This window comes from Arvicola amphibius, chromosome 3 (genome assembly GCF_903992535.2).
Source record: "Arvicola amphibius chromosome 3, mArvAmp1.2, whole genome shotgun sequence".
Lineage (NCBI taxonomy): Eukaryota > Metazoa > Chordata > Mammalia > Rodentia > Cricetidae > Arvicola > Arvicola amphibius.
In genome coordinates this window covers 172029092-172042967 of record NC_052049.1, presented here as the reverse complement: position 1 = coordinate 172042967, position 13876 = coordinate 172029092, and the positions used below count along the sequence as shown (strand labels likewise).

General features: G+C 42.7%; 1 protein-coding gene across 1 annotated transcript in view; it reads left to right on the top strand.

The window, feature by feature from the left end:
- Col6a6 (collagen type VI alpha 6 chain) overlaps nt 1-13876 on the top strand; it is a 142031-nt gene that overhangs the window by 33796 nt on the left and 94359 nt on the right. The window contains exons 2-5 of the mRNA XM_038321283.1: nt 7057-7154; nt 9545-10141; nt 11605-12225; nt 13275-13835. Coding sequence (XP_038177211.1) covers nt 7088-7154; nt 9545-10141; nt 11605-12225; nt 13275-13835 — 1846 coding nt within the window. The 5' untranslated portion in view covers nt 7057-7087. The remainder of the gene's footprint in view (nt 1-7056; nt 7155-9544; nt 10142-11604; nt 12226-13274; nt 13836-13876) is intronic.

Sequence of the window (13876 nt, the reverse complement as noted above, 5' to 3'; positions counted from 1 at the left end):
TTTGAATACTGTTGTGCCCATGTCTATTACTTTTTAACTTTGTAGCCGCAAGTAGCTGTCGGCTGATGTAAGCGCTCTGAGAACAGGGTGCGTCTGGCTTGATATTTAGTTAAACCTGCAAAAATGCTGAATAAGGCTATGCAGGAGTGGGAAGGCGAACTGGGAACGCATGAAGGGGAACAATGGGGGTTTTCATAATGACCACTATATATCCCTTAAATTGTGATGTATTTAAAGTTAAAACTAGAAACCAGTAATAAAGCTGTTCATGTAACCCTGGTAAGAGAAACTCAGTTTAAGCCAGTTGAGTGTAACCTGCTTGGTGGTCGGAAGTTTTCCTTGTGCCAATGCCCCTTCCCCACATCAGGGCCTGAACCTGAGCAGAGGCCGGACCCTGGCACCCACCAACAATGTTTATGGTTTCTTTGGTTACCCAACACTTATCTCTTGTTTTGGTAACAGCCACCCTAACAGGAATGAGGAGACATCTCTTTGAGTTTTGATTTGTATTTTCCTGAAGATCAGCGATTTTCCCCCCACATACCTGATGACCATTTTTATCATTTGGAGAAATTTCTATCCAGTACCTGGGTTCTTTTGACCTATTTTTTAATCAGGTTGCCCATTCTGCTGTCTTCAGGCTCTCAGAGAGTGAATTTTGAGCTTTTTATTTTTATATTAATCCCTTCCAGATATATAGCTGATAAACGCTTCCTCCCCATCTGAAAGCTGCCTTTGTGTTCTGCCGGCTGCTGCTTCAGTTTAATGTACTCGAATGAATTTGTTTTTGCTTTTGAAGGCTGAACTTTGATGTGACAGCTAAACCCCAATGCCAGGTCCACTGTCAGAATACCCCTGCCCATCCAGCTTTGTGGCTTCAGGTCTGCTAGTTGGATGCATCACTTTGAGTTGATTTCTGGCTGTAGGGTGAGTAAAAGGTCCGGTTTCCTTGTTTACGATGTGGATGCCCCATTTCCCCAAACCATTTATTAGAGAGTAGATCCTTTTCTTGTTCTGTCTTTTTGGTGCATTCTCCTTCATGTTTTTGTGGGGAGAAAGGGTTTTAAAGAGATAAGAGTCTCACACTGGTTCAGGCTGGTCATGAAGTCACTGTGTATGGAACCCAGGTTGACCTCAAACTTGTGGCAATTTCTCTGCCTTACCTTCCCACAGTGATGGGATTATAGGCATGAGCCATTGTGCCCTGTTATTTCCTTCCTTTTTTTTGGTGTGGGGTAGATAAATTGTATGTATGTATGTATGTATGTATGTATGTTCTTGAAAGAGCAATTTAGGTGTGCATGGATGTAGCAGAGGCCAAATGAGGACATTGGGTGCACCTACTCTCTTACCCCCCACCTATTCCTTTGAGACAGGGTCTCTCACTGAGCCTGAAGCTGTGGTGGTGACGAATAAGCCTCAAAATTTATCCCAATTCTTGTGTCTTTGCCCACACCTCATACCAGAATTGCAGACACATGAGTGGCCATAACTGGCCAGGATAATAGTCATGTGTGTAGCTACAGGTGGCCGTGTCTACTTGGTTTATTTGTTTGATACTGGGGTTTAAGCTCAGATCATCATGTTTGTGTGTCAAGAATGTTCACACACTGGCCCATCTCTCTGGTCCCCTTCATTTTTGAAGGACAACTTTGTAGGATGGAGCATCTTCTCAACTCAAGGTAGTTTACTTTCTCTCTTTTTGCTTTCATGGTGTACTGGATATTTTATGTCAAACTGACACAAGCTAGAGTCATCTAAGAGGAGGGAGCCTCAACTGAGAAAATGCTTCTGTAAGATCAGGCTATAAGGCATTTTTAAAATTAGTGATTAATGGGGGAGGGCCTAGCCTGCTGTGGCTAGTACCGCCTCTAGGCTGGTGGCCCTAGGTTCTATAAATAAAGCAGGGTGAGCGAGTTAGGGGGAACAAGCCAGTAAACAACACTCCTCCTTGGTCTCTGCTTCAGCTCCTGCCTCCAGGGTCCTACCTTGCTTGAGTTCCTGTCCCGACTTCCTTTGATGGTGAACTGTGACAGGGAAGCAGAAGCCAAATAAACCCGTTCCTCCCCAAATTGTTTTGGTCCTGGTGTTTTATCCCAGCAATAGTAACCCTAACTAAGACCCATGGTTTGTAAGAAAGTTATATGTGTGTTTTAATCTTTCCTCCTCTATGGGTGAAAACAAGTTTACCCCTTAGGTTTCTTTCAAGATATCATCTTTATCTTTGATTTTTCCAGATGTTTGAGAAATAATGTTCTAGTGTGCCGTGCACATTCACTCTGTTTGCTGTGTTCCCTGTTCTTTCTGTGCTTCTTATTTAACATCTGTCACTAACCTGGGGACACATAACCATTTCTTTAAATATTTTTCTGTTCTTCATTCTTCTAGTATCTTTGTTTCCCCTCTGTAGTCAGGCAGTTCTTGGACCTTCTCCTCCTTCCTCCTCTTCCTCCTCTTTATTTTGTTTTTTTTTTTTTTTCAGTTTGGGAGGTTTCTGCTGAGATAACTGTATGCTTGGAGGGTTTTTCTTCTCTTGGGACTAGTCTAAAAAGCTAGTGCAAGGCAAGGCATTCTGTCTTTCTGTAACAGTGTGCTGTTTGCCAGTGGAGACACTTCTGGTCCTTCACTGGAAGTGTTTGACGTGTCGCTTGGCTTTTCTCACCTACTATCTATTCTTTCAAATTCCTGGGCTAACTCCATCATCTCAGTTGTATCTGAGTCTGGTTCAAATGCTTGTTGAGTCTCTTCAAATTGTGGTTTTGACCTGTAATGATCTTAATAGTTGGATATGATACAGGGGTAAAATGAAATTCCATATATAGTTGTTCAGTAACTTGATGGTCGATGGGGAAGGAGGGATGTTCTGTAGCTCTGTGGTTAACTCTTAAACTTGTAGAGAGCCTGAGCCTCAGATGTCTAATTTACCCATAATCCTCAGCCCTACCTCCACAGGGAGGGACTGACTAGCAGGAGTGGGCACGAACTAGGCCCTTACCATCTCCTGTGTGAGTGGCTAACACATTGAAGGCTAAAAGAGCTGTGGTTGGATATTTCCCTTCCCCTAAATGATTAGGCTTGGGAAAACTCCTAGCAGGTTGGACTTGGTTAAATTGTTTCTCTTAAGACCTTACAATGAACAAATGTTTTCATTGACTAGTCATCTGAGGTTTGTTTTTTTTCAAAGTCCAGCTAAATTTTAAAATAATTTTTTAGTTTACCCATTTCTGATCCGAACATTTTGTGTCCTTGTTTCTCTCGGGTTGTGTCTGTGTTTCCAGGTTTTAAGTGGACAGTTCTAGCTAGTGGATTTGCATTCTGAAGATTCAGTCCCCCGTGCTTCCTGTGGTTGAGCCCTAAAGGATTTGCCCAAGTTTTTGTTATTGCTGCTGTTGTCTGTCTGTGAGTTAGTTCATTGTAGTAATGGCATATACTAGGCAAACATTCTATCACAGAGCTAAATCCCTAACCTCCTGCTCTTTAATTTACTTTTTGTTTTTGAGACTGGTTTCTTGTTAAGTTGCCCAGGCTGGCCTCAAACTTACTCTGTAGTCTAGGCAGGCTCTGAACTTGGGATCTTCCTGCTTCAGTGTCCCAGAGAGTTGAGATTATTGGCCTATACTAACAGGTCTGCCACTGTTTTTGACTATTTATTTGTTTTTTCTTTATTGAATTATAGGGGTTAGAAGAACAGTAAACTGGGGGCCTTCTGGACATGAGACTACCATCTCTGTGCTTCCTATTAGGCACTTCTGGAAGTGGGGTGACATTGTGTAGCATCATGTAACCGTTTAGATACGAGCAGAGCCTCAACCACAAAGCTCTGGTTTATATTCTTTCCTCTCTGCCAAACACCTTAACACAGAAAAGTGTTGATTTTACAAAGTGACAAGGTTACCTGATGACTTTGCTCAAGTATGATGAACTGATGGACCTTTGAGAGATTCTGAAGTGTGTGACATTAACAGGTAACTTGTTTGTGCCTTTGTTTCCTTTATCATCATGGAGGCCATATTTATCCATCTTGTCGCTCACCAAGGACTTGTCCTGCAACGTCTTCACATAGACTAAGACCCCCTTAGAGCATTTCCTTTTCTTCCGTTTGAGTTGGCTGGGGGGTAGAAGAACTGCTTGAAGGAGGGAAGTGGGTTAACGAGTAAACAGCCGTTAACTTTTGGCACCATGGCAAAGACCCAATGTTTTCCCCAGTGAAGCAGCTGATAATACTTCTGAAGAAAAAGAAAGCCAGCGCTTAGAACTGATACATTCTGCATGTCCCAATTAAACAGAAATGACATTTATCTTAATGCTGCCAAAGTTGCTTCTACATTCCCCTGGGCTCTAAACTATCTTATGTGGTAGATATGGCCTAGATTATGAGTTGGCTCGTGTAGGACAGAAGTCTCTCTGTGACTGCTGATTTCCAAAACCTCAAGAGAAGTCTTGATCATGTTCTGAACCCTCTGAGCTCGGAGCCAATGCTTGGGTGACCGAGCTAGCTTCTCAGCTGCAGTATAAATTTCTGCACTGCAGAAATTTTACAAAGATTTTTTAAAAAACTATTTCATAACATGTCACTTCCAGAAGAGCCACATTAACCTCTGCTTGCTTGATTCTGAATGGATGTAACACAGCAGAATACAGATTAAAGAGACCCACACTTTGGTTTCTATAATGAGAAGCAATCAGCATTAAGATGATACTATGGTAGGAAGGTGAAGTGTGCCGGGAATCCAAACTTTATGCTAATTACCTTAAGTCTCTCTTGTTCTTTCTTCATATGCCTTTAAGGGATCAGATATTTCTGAAATACTCATGAGAAAATCTGATCATCTTTGGTAGCACACTAACATTCGAATCATGGGTATTTGTCTATGCTTTGATACAATAAAAATAATTTCTGCCTTCCAAGCCTTTTTACTTGGGACTGAAGATAGAGGTGAACCCTTCACCATTGAGTTCCAGCCCAGCCCAGCGCAACCCTGCCCAAGCTTGGACTTAAAGATCATTTCCCTTGCTTGTTGCTTGTTTTATTATAGCGCTCTCTCTCTCTCTCTCTCTCTCTCTCTCTCTCTCTCTCTCTCTCTCCATTCTCTCTCATTCTTTCTCCCCCCACACGTGCACACGCGCGTGTGTGTGCACCCACGCGCACACACACACACACACACACACGGAGCGTTTGTTTATTCTTACACTATTAACTTGTGTACAGATGATACTTACTGTGGGCATTCTCTTTTAAGGTACCCTTATCCATTTAAAATGAGAAAATTGGCTTGAATTGACCTCTTAGGAGCCCAGCCCCAGCCCACTCATTTCCACTTGCCTGGAGCTGATGCTTAGCATAGCTTCCAAAGTGTAAAGTGTCTAGACTCCTAGAAGGATTGGAACCGAGTCTCAAAGAGGAGAAGGTCAAAGGGACGATGGGGCAGGCAGGGAAATAAGGATAGATTCTCAGCCTAGGGTTCTTTCCCTGAACATGTGAGCTTGAGTGGCATCCTGAAGTGGAGTGCAGTGGCCGTAGCTGGAATGGCAAATATACCTTTGGGTAGCAATTAATCTGGAGATGGAAATATTATTCAAGGCTCAAAAGTGGACCAGCTCACTTTTTATTTAGTGGGGAAATGATTGAAAAAATCCTCCGTGTGCTTATATTGGTTTGTAATGTATTCAATATTCTGTCTAACTCCATGACTGGCATTCCAGGGTGGCTGAAAATGCCTTTTAGGCCAAGCTGGAACTGTGAGCCCCTTGCTCTGTGTGGGTCTAGGCAAATGGGCACAGACTGAGTTCCTCATCCTAAGGAGTGAGCCTTCCGTCTTCCGTCAAAACACAGCTCGTGTGCCTTTTGCTTCTCTCAGGTTTAAGAATAAAGCGCAAATCAGTGGAATCCCCCTAATTGTCCATTAATAGACGACTGGATAATGAAAATTAAATATATAAGCTACATTTACATATGGAAATGCTACTCAGGTCTACAGAAAAATGAAAGCACAAAATTCATAGGAAAATGGATGGACTTAGAACATATAGTATTAAGCAAGCTCCACAATCTTAGAATAACAACTTCATGCTCTCTTTGTATACAGAATCTAGCCGACGGTGTATGTATATGTGTAAACAAATGGACATGTGGGTGAAGTATACCGTGAAGGAAACAAGAAAGGCAAATCTAAGGGCTTAAAGATGACTGAATGCTGGTTATGGCCACCAGTTATGAACGGATAGCAGGCTAATTGTTTTCTCGGTTCTAACTCTGTCATGAATTTTTGTTTTAGATTGTAGATGAGTGTTTGAAATGCATTCAATAGTGAAAGAATAAGATCCATTATGAAGCTACAAAGCTTCTGTTCCAAAATTGCTAACTGTCTTGAGTTGTATAGTCTTTTGGGATCTGGTTAATTTTCATACATGATATTTTTATTTATAACTTTTTAAATATATAAGAAAATCTAAAATTAAAAATGAATATAGGAGAGAAAAATAGCTGGGCATGGTGGTGCATATAATCTCTGGAGCCAGAGAAAGGGAGAACTCTGAATTTAAGGCCAGCTTGGTTTACATAGTAAGACATTGTTTCAAAAATAAAAATATAAATAAATAAATGGCAATCATAACAGAACTAAGGAGGAAGTGGGGAAAACAGGGTTTTCAGCCCATACCTAGCATACAAACGGTTTAATATGAAGCACAGTTACACGTTCATGTTGGGAGACCGTTTTAGACCACAGCACAGTGAACTCTGCACTGTCATGGTGGCGAGCAGACAAGGTGCACTGGGCATGCGGGAGAGACTAATGGGAACACTGTGTCTGGCCACCTGCACTGTCTCTGTTCAGGGTCTCATGTTTCCTCAGGGTCTGAGGGCCAGGAAGCACACCTCTCAGGAGTTGCTTCGTTTTCCTCCAAGGCACCTCACAGGTTCGAAGGCCAGTGAACCTTAGCCATCCCTCACCCCTTTTCATGCCGAGTTTATTATCTAATTTTGTCTGCTGTCATCTACGTGAGTCTTGATTCACAAGTAACAGTCAAATGATTTTCTGTATTTTTCTTTTGTAGCTTTAATGTTGGGGACTTGTCAGCCTGTAACATGAAAATGCTGCCGATTTTGATCCTGACAATGGCTTGCTTCCATGTTTGTGTGAGCCAAGATTCTGGTAAGAAGACACGGAAGTATTTCCTCGCATCATTTTGTATATACATGTATACTCAGTAGTTAGTCAATGGGTGGTGGCCGTTTAAGTTAGGGTATTAGCTTCACATTGCTTGATTTCAATGACAGTAAGTACGTGGGGACGAGGTTTTATCTTTTTTCGGTTACTCATATCTGGAAATCCCGAGGTGCTGATAAAATATATGAAAGCTGTCATCTGTCCTTAATTCGGCCTACTCTAGATCTCTTTGGGAAACTCAAAGTCTTTAATTGTCTTAACTGCAAATGCTGCTTTGGCTGAGTGTGTAGATTCTGCGGCAGCTGCAGTGTCTTGGACTGACTGCTGCTTCCAAAGGCATCCATGTGTTTACCCTGGAGGGAGAGCTCCTAGCAGTTGCTGTCAGGGTTGTGGTCAGGAACTCACGTGAAGCAGCCCTGCTTAAGTTGGTGCGTGGGGGCCAGCTCATATCCAGAACCACCTACACCACCTTTATAACTGTCTCTAGGATTGTGACCTTAAAACGAGCTTAGTGGAGATAAGCCAGACTTTGCCCCTTAAAATATCATCATCTTAAGCTTTGGAAGAAGAGTCCATCTCCACCCCCACCCCACAATTATGTGGCTTAAACATGAAGAAGGACCTGGAACTGTCACTTTGCTAATCAGCCAAATGCCTTTCCCACACAAAATAGAGGAGCTTCTGCATGAGTAGAAAGGCCACTGATGGTCATACAGCAAGCCACCCTCAACAAGGTTCTCTGAACTACCCAGCCTTCCCTTGGAAGAAGGTCCTGACTGGCCCCCTGCTCATTTCCTCCCAAATGTTGTTGGCTGTGTGATAAAGGGTAGAATCTCAGATTGCTGGGCATGAGGTCACTTAAAGGACTAGAAAGGACCGATTGATTTGGCCAGATATTCACAGAGACCGAATGATGGAGGCCAGGGCTAGTTTCCTAGCAATGGGAAAAAAAAAACCTCAAAACCCAGAAACTATTAAGGCTTGATAGCAATTTATCTGGTAACCGATTGTGATGAAATCTTAAAGTGCGGAGATAGCCTGGGAATTTGCTAATCAAGCCTCCTTATTTTAAAGTGGAGGAGATTGCGGCTCCTGCATAGCCGATGACTTGATAACGCTCCTAGAATTAGCTGACGATAGGCAGGCTTCCCTGCCACTCGATCCAACTGTACTGCATTTTCTCAGATAACACGCACACAAACATACATGGCTTCCCTATCTGCCTTCATGATAAAGTAGTGCAAGTCCAGGCACCATCAAGCAGCCATGAGTAAATGAAACAAGTATGGAATCTATGATTTTCTGTAAAATAAATATTTGGTTCCAGAGACTAGCACAGTAATGGATACATGCCTGTAACTCTTGGGAGGTGCTGGCAGGAAATCAAGATTTCAAAGTCAGTCTAGGATAATGATATTATGTTATTCATGTATATACATACATACATTTGTATAATACATATGATACACATAATCTATATGCTATTTATATGTATTTGATTGTATATTATAATGATAGCACATGATATATGTGTGTGTGTGAGTGTGTACTATTTATATGTATACTAAGTCCTATGCAACTAGCAAATTATTAATGGTTCGAAAAGGTTTTTATATTCCAAGATAAGATGTTTTTAATTGAAACCAAGATTATAGTCTCATTTCTTACCTCAAATTCTTTGCTGCCATTATATTTTGCATATGTGTAAATAAATGTATCAATCATAATGCTCATTCAATGACTTGCTGAATATATTATAACTATCCCACAGAGTAAGCTAATCCTGTGTATTTGTTATGTCTTATACTTCATCAGTTCAGCACTTTTAATACAAAAATGATGTTACAAATCAAGCAGGTAAGCTAAGGCATTGGTTAAGTGAGAATCGCAATGCAAGACTTTGGGTTTCATCGCTCAAATCAATTTGAAGGAATCTGATTTGATGAAAACTTCCTCTCTCTCTCTCTCTCTCTCTCTCTCTCTCTCTCTCTCTCTCTCTCTCTCTCCCTCCCTCCCTGTCTGTCTGTCTGTCTGTCTGTCTGTCTGTCCCAATTCTGTAACAAGAACAGAGGAAATTGCCCATTAAGACAACACCTGCCTTTTTATTTTTCTAAATTTACACGTTCCCAGTTTGCTGATTCTTTGCAAAATGATGTTTATTGTTGCAAAACTTTGCTATGAGAAGTTGTATAAAGCACTCACGCCATGAACTAAACCCCTCTTCTTCCTGAGAGATTGTGGGATGTTGATTTGTTCAGAAAGGTACTGAAACAAAATTCAAAGACGAAACTAAGTTTCTGTTCACATACACAGAGTTGGCATTAAATATGGAAAACAATTTTTAAGATTTTTACTGTGTGTTTCTGACTTTATAGATCCTGAGTATGCAGATGTGGTGTTTCTGGTGGACAGCTCAGATCACCTAGGGATGAAGTCCTTCCTTCTTGTGAGAACTTTCCTCACCAAGCTGATCAGCAGCCTCCCCATAGAGGCCGACAAGTACCGTGTGGCCCTGGCCCAGTACAGCGATGCTCTCCACAATGAATTCCAGCTGGGCTCCTTCAAGAATAGAAACCCCATGCTGAACCACCTGAAGAAGAACTTCCAGTTCATCGGTGGGTCCCTGAAGATAGGGAACGCCCTGCAAGAGGCTCACAGGACCTATTTCTCTGCCCCCACAAATGGAAGAGACAAGAAACTGTTCCCCCCGATCCTGGTGGTGCTGGCTTCATCCGAGTCTGAGGATGATGTGGAAGAGGCTTCCAAGGCCCTGAGGGAAGATGGGGTGAAGATCATCTCAGTGGGGGTGCAGAAGGCTTCTGAGGAAAACCTAAAGGCTATGGCCACATCCCAGTTCCATTTCAACCTCAGGACGGTCAGAGACCTCAGTGTGTTTGCCCCAAACATGACACAGATCATCAAGGACGTAACTAAGTATGAGGAAGGAATGGCTGATGACGTTATCGTAGAAGGTGGGTGTCCTGATTTGCTTTCTGTTACTGTGCTAAAACACTGACTGAAAGCAATGTGGGGAGAAGGGGCTTATTTTAGTTGACAGGCTTGGGGTCCATTGCGAAGGGATGCCAAGATGGATGTTCAGTCAAGAACTGAAGCAGAGAACCATGGAGGGATGCTGCTTGCTAGGCTTGCTCTCTCTGACGTGTTCATCTCTCTTTCTTAGGTACTCCCACTTGCTTAGGGATTGTGCTGCCCGCAGTGGGTTGGGCCCTCCTACATCAGTTATAAATCAAGAAAATGCTTTATAGGCATGTCTTCAGGTCAATCTGATAGAGGCGGTTGTTCTTCTAAGTGTGTCAAATTGATAACAAAATTTAATCAGGACAGTGGGTTGAGGCTGTATGCATAGGACCAATGTCAAAATGATTTTGAAAAAAAAAACATCAGTGTAGGAGAAGGATTAAAATTCTGTGAATACCCTTTTCCTCCCATGGGTGGCATTTCCAGGTATCGAATAGCTCTGTATGTTCAAGAAGATCTAGTGATTGTCGCTCTTAAAAAAAAAAAAAAAAAAAAAAAAAAAAAAAAAACTAATAAATCCCACAGGGATTGGTTTTCTATGACTTATTTAGCCCCAGCCTAGAATTTAAAATGTTTGCAGCACCCTCTCCTTGCCACCTAGATTCCCACTGAGACACCTTCCTAGGTTGTTCTTGCTATGGTTTTATTGCTGGTTCACTAAAAACAAATTTGTTCCTGGAGAAACCTTCAGCTTCTGGGACCACATAATGAAAAAAATGGCAAAGCTAAAGCCAGCCTCTGATGAGCCAAATCCTGTTCTGAAGCATAGAACTAAAATGATATGGTCTGCCCCAGTGCCAGGCAGCCTTGTGTAGCCAGAGCTGGGTCAAGTCTCCTGGTTTCCAGTCAGGTAGCATACACCCACATTGCCTATTTGATTCTGAATTAGCTTCTGAGTTCTTTACAGTCTGTCCTTTGGTTAAATCAGTTTGAGATGACCTATTGATGATAACAGAATGCTCTTTTTGGTGGTAACTTATAAAAATATGAATCTTTACTACTAATGCCTTTCCCAAATAATTGAAAATGAAATTGTACCCATTCTCATTTCTTAGACTTGAGCCGTTGAGTATAATGAAGGTGATACTTAAATGTTTTTCATATTAATAGCTAGTCTTTATTGAATGACTTTTATGTACCAGTCTCCATGCTAAATACATTATTTCATACTTAGGCCAACTCTCTCAGGTAAGCCCTATATCTCATTTTTAAAGCTGGGAGCTTAGCTTAGATTCAGTCTTTGAACCCTGGTCCCTGTGATCTCAGCCTCGCAATCATGCCATGCCTACTTTGAGTACATAGATGAGTTCTAGTGTATGTTCTGCGTGCCCTATGATGCTCAGAAGTGCCAACCCTCCTGCTATAACTGTACTCATTCATTCCTTTCCCCACACAGCTTGCCAAGGCCCTTCTGTGGCTGATGTCGTGTTCCTGTTGGATATGGCCATTAATGGCAGCCAGGAGAACCTTGACCATCTGAAAGCATTCCTGGAGGAAAGTGTCTCTGCCCTTGACATTAAGGAAAATTGCATGAGGGTTGGCCTGGTGGCCTACAGCAACGAGACGAGGGTGATCAATTCGCTGAGCAAGGGTATCAATAAGACAGAGGTCCTGCAGCACATACAGGGCCTATCTCCCCACATGGGGCTGGCCTACACTGGGAATGCCCTCAGAAAGACCAGGAAGGAAGTCTTCAGTGCACAGAGGGGCAGTCGGAAGAACCAGGGGGTGCCTCAGATTGCCGTTCTGGTGACCCACAGAGCGTCAGAGGACAACGTGACCAAGGCAGCTGTCAACCTCCGGCGTGAGGGAGTGACCATCTTTACCATGGGTATAGAAGGGGCCAGCCAAGATCAACTGGAGAAGATCGCATCCCACCCTGCAGAGCAGTTTGCCTCCAAACTGAGCAACTTCTCTGAGCTGGCCACCCACAACCAGACATTCCTGAAGAAGCTACGGAACCAAATCACACACACAGTCTCTGTCCTCTCAGAGCGGACTGAAACCCTCAAATCTGGTAAAGCCTCACTGAGACAAAGCCATTCTAGAGGCTTCTTTATTCTCACCTTCTGTGTGTTGTCTGTACAGAAGGGACTTGGGAGCTCTGAGGTGGGTGGGCAAATGCATTTCTAATTTTAAGTTTAATTGGATACTAGGAAGTCCAGCTTGGGGGGACACTAAAATCTACTGCAGTGTGAACGTGGGGAAGGGAATGTCATCTTTGGCATGGCTTTAACTGGGCTGGTTATTTCACTATGTCCTGGATCATCATTTCTTCTCCTCCCCCTTTGCTGAATTTCATTCTTGGCCTGACCAGTTCCTTTATCTTTCCTGTACTGTATTCTTATTTTCTTTCTCTTCCTTTAACCCCAAGGCCAAATTAGAGAATAAATGGTCAACACGACTTATGTGGAAGACAAATTAATTTAAGTAACAATCTATTGCCTGCAAGTTTAGAGAGAGAAAGGACTGTATGTTTGCATGTACATGGTATTTGTTTTATACATATGTACATACATACTCATGGGTGCTATGTAAGTATTTTCATATCTGTGTATATGTAAACATATTTGTATATATTGTAATTATGTAAGGATTATTTATAGCTTATTTACAGTATCACTGTGTCTCACACTCAAGGTCATTGACAACATCCCTGGTGGATCTCAGAACTAGGAGAGTGTAGAAAGTAGTTTCTTCTAGATTGTAGGAAAGAGAACTCATGCGCTCACAGTGCTTTGTTACACACCATCTATTCCACAGTCGACCATTTTCCTCTGAGTGTGACTTACTAATAGAGAAAAACAACTTGCAGAGAGCAGCTTCTAGTTTTCCTGTACCTATAATCCTTATCCACGGCAGAGAATCGGGCTTATAGTCTCAAACTGTCTGAAGCAACTCATTTCACCCAACTGATGCTGAGCCCCTATCCCAAGCTGGGAACGCAAGTCTTTGATGCTGAGAAACTACTCCTGTCTTTCTTCTGTAGGTGCTTATCCTTCCTGCACTCCTTTCTCTTTTCCGTTTTCCCCAAATCCTACATTCAATGTTTTGGTTCTGTTTTAGCCTGTGTGGACACCGAAGAAGCAGATATCTATCTGCTCATTGACGGTTCAGGGAACACCCAGCCCACAGACTTCCACGAAATGAAGACCTTCCTGTCAGATGTGGTGGGCATGTTCAACATTGCTCCCCACAAGGTACGGGTCGGAGCCGTGCAGTATGCCGACACCTGGGACTTGGAATTTGAGATCAGTAAATACACCAGCAAGGCTGACTTGGGAAAAGCCATCGAGAACATCAGACAGATGGGCGGGAACACCAACACAGGTGCAGCCCTGAACTTCACCCTGAAGCTGTTGCAGAAAGCCAAGAAGCAGCGAGGAAACAAAGTGCCATGTCACCTTGTCATTCTGACGAATGGCATGTCCCAGGATAGTGTCCTGGAACCTGCACACAGGCTGAGAGAGGAAAACATCCGAGTTCATGCTATCGGAGTCAAGGAAGCCAACCAAACACAGCTGCGGGAGATAGCAGGGGAGGAGAAGCAAGTTTACTATGTACATGAGTTCGATGCCCTGAGGGACATAAGGAACCAGGTGGTTCAAGAGATCTGTGCTGAAGAAGGTAGGAGATGATGCAGATTGGCCTTCAGACAGCAGCTCACA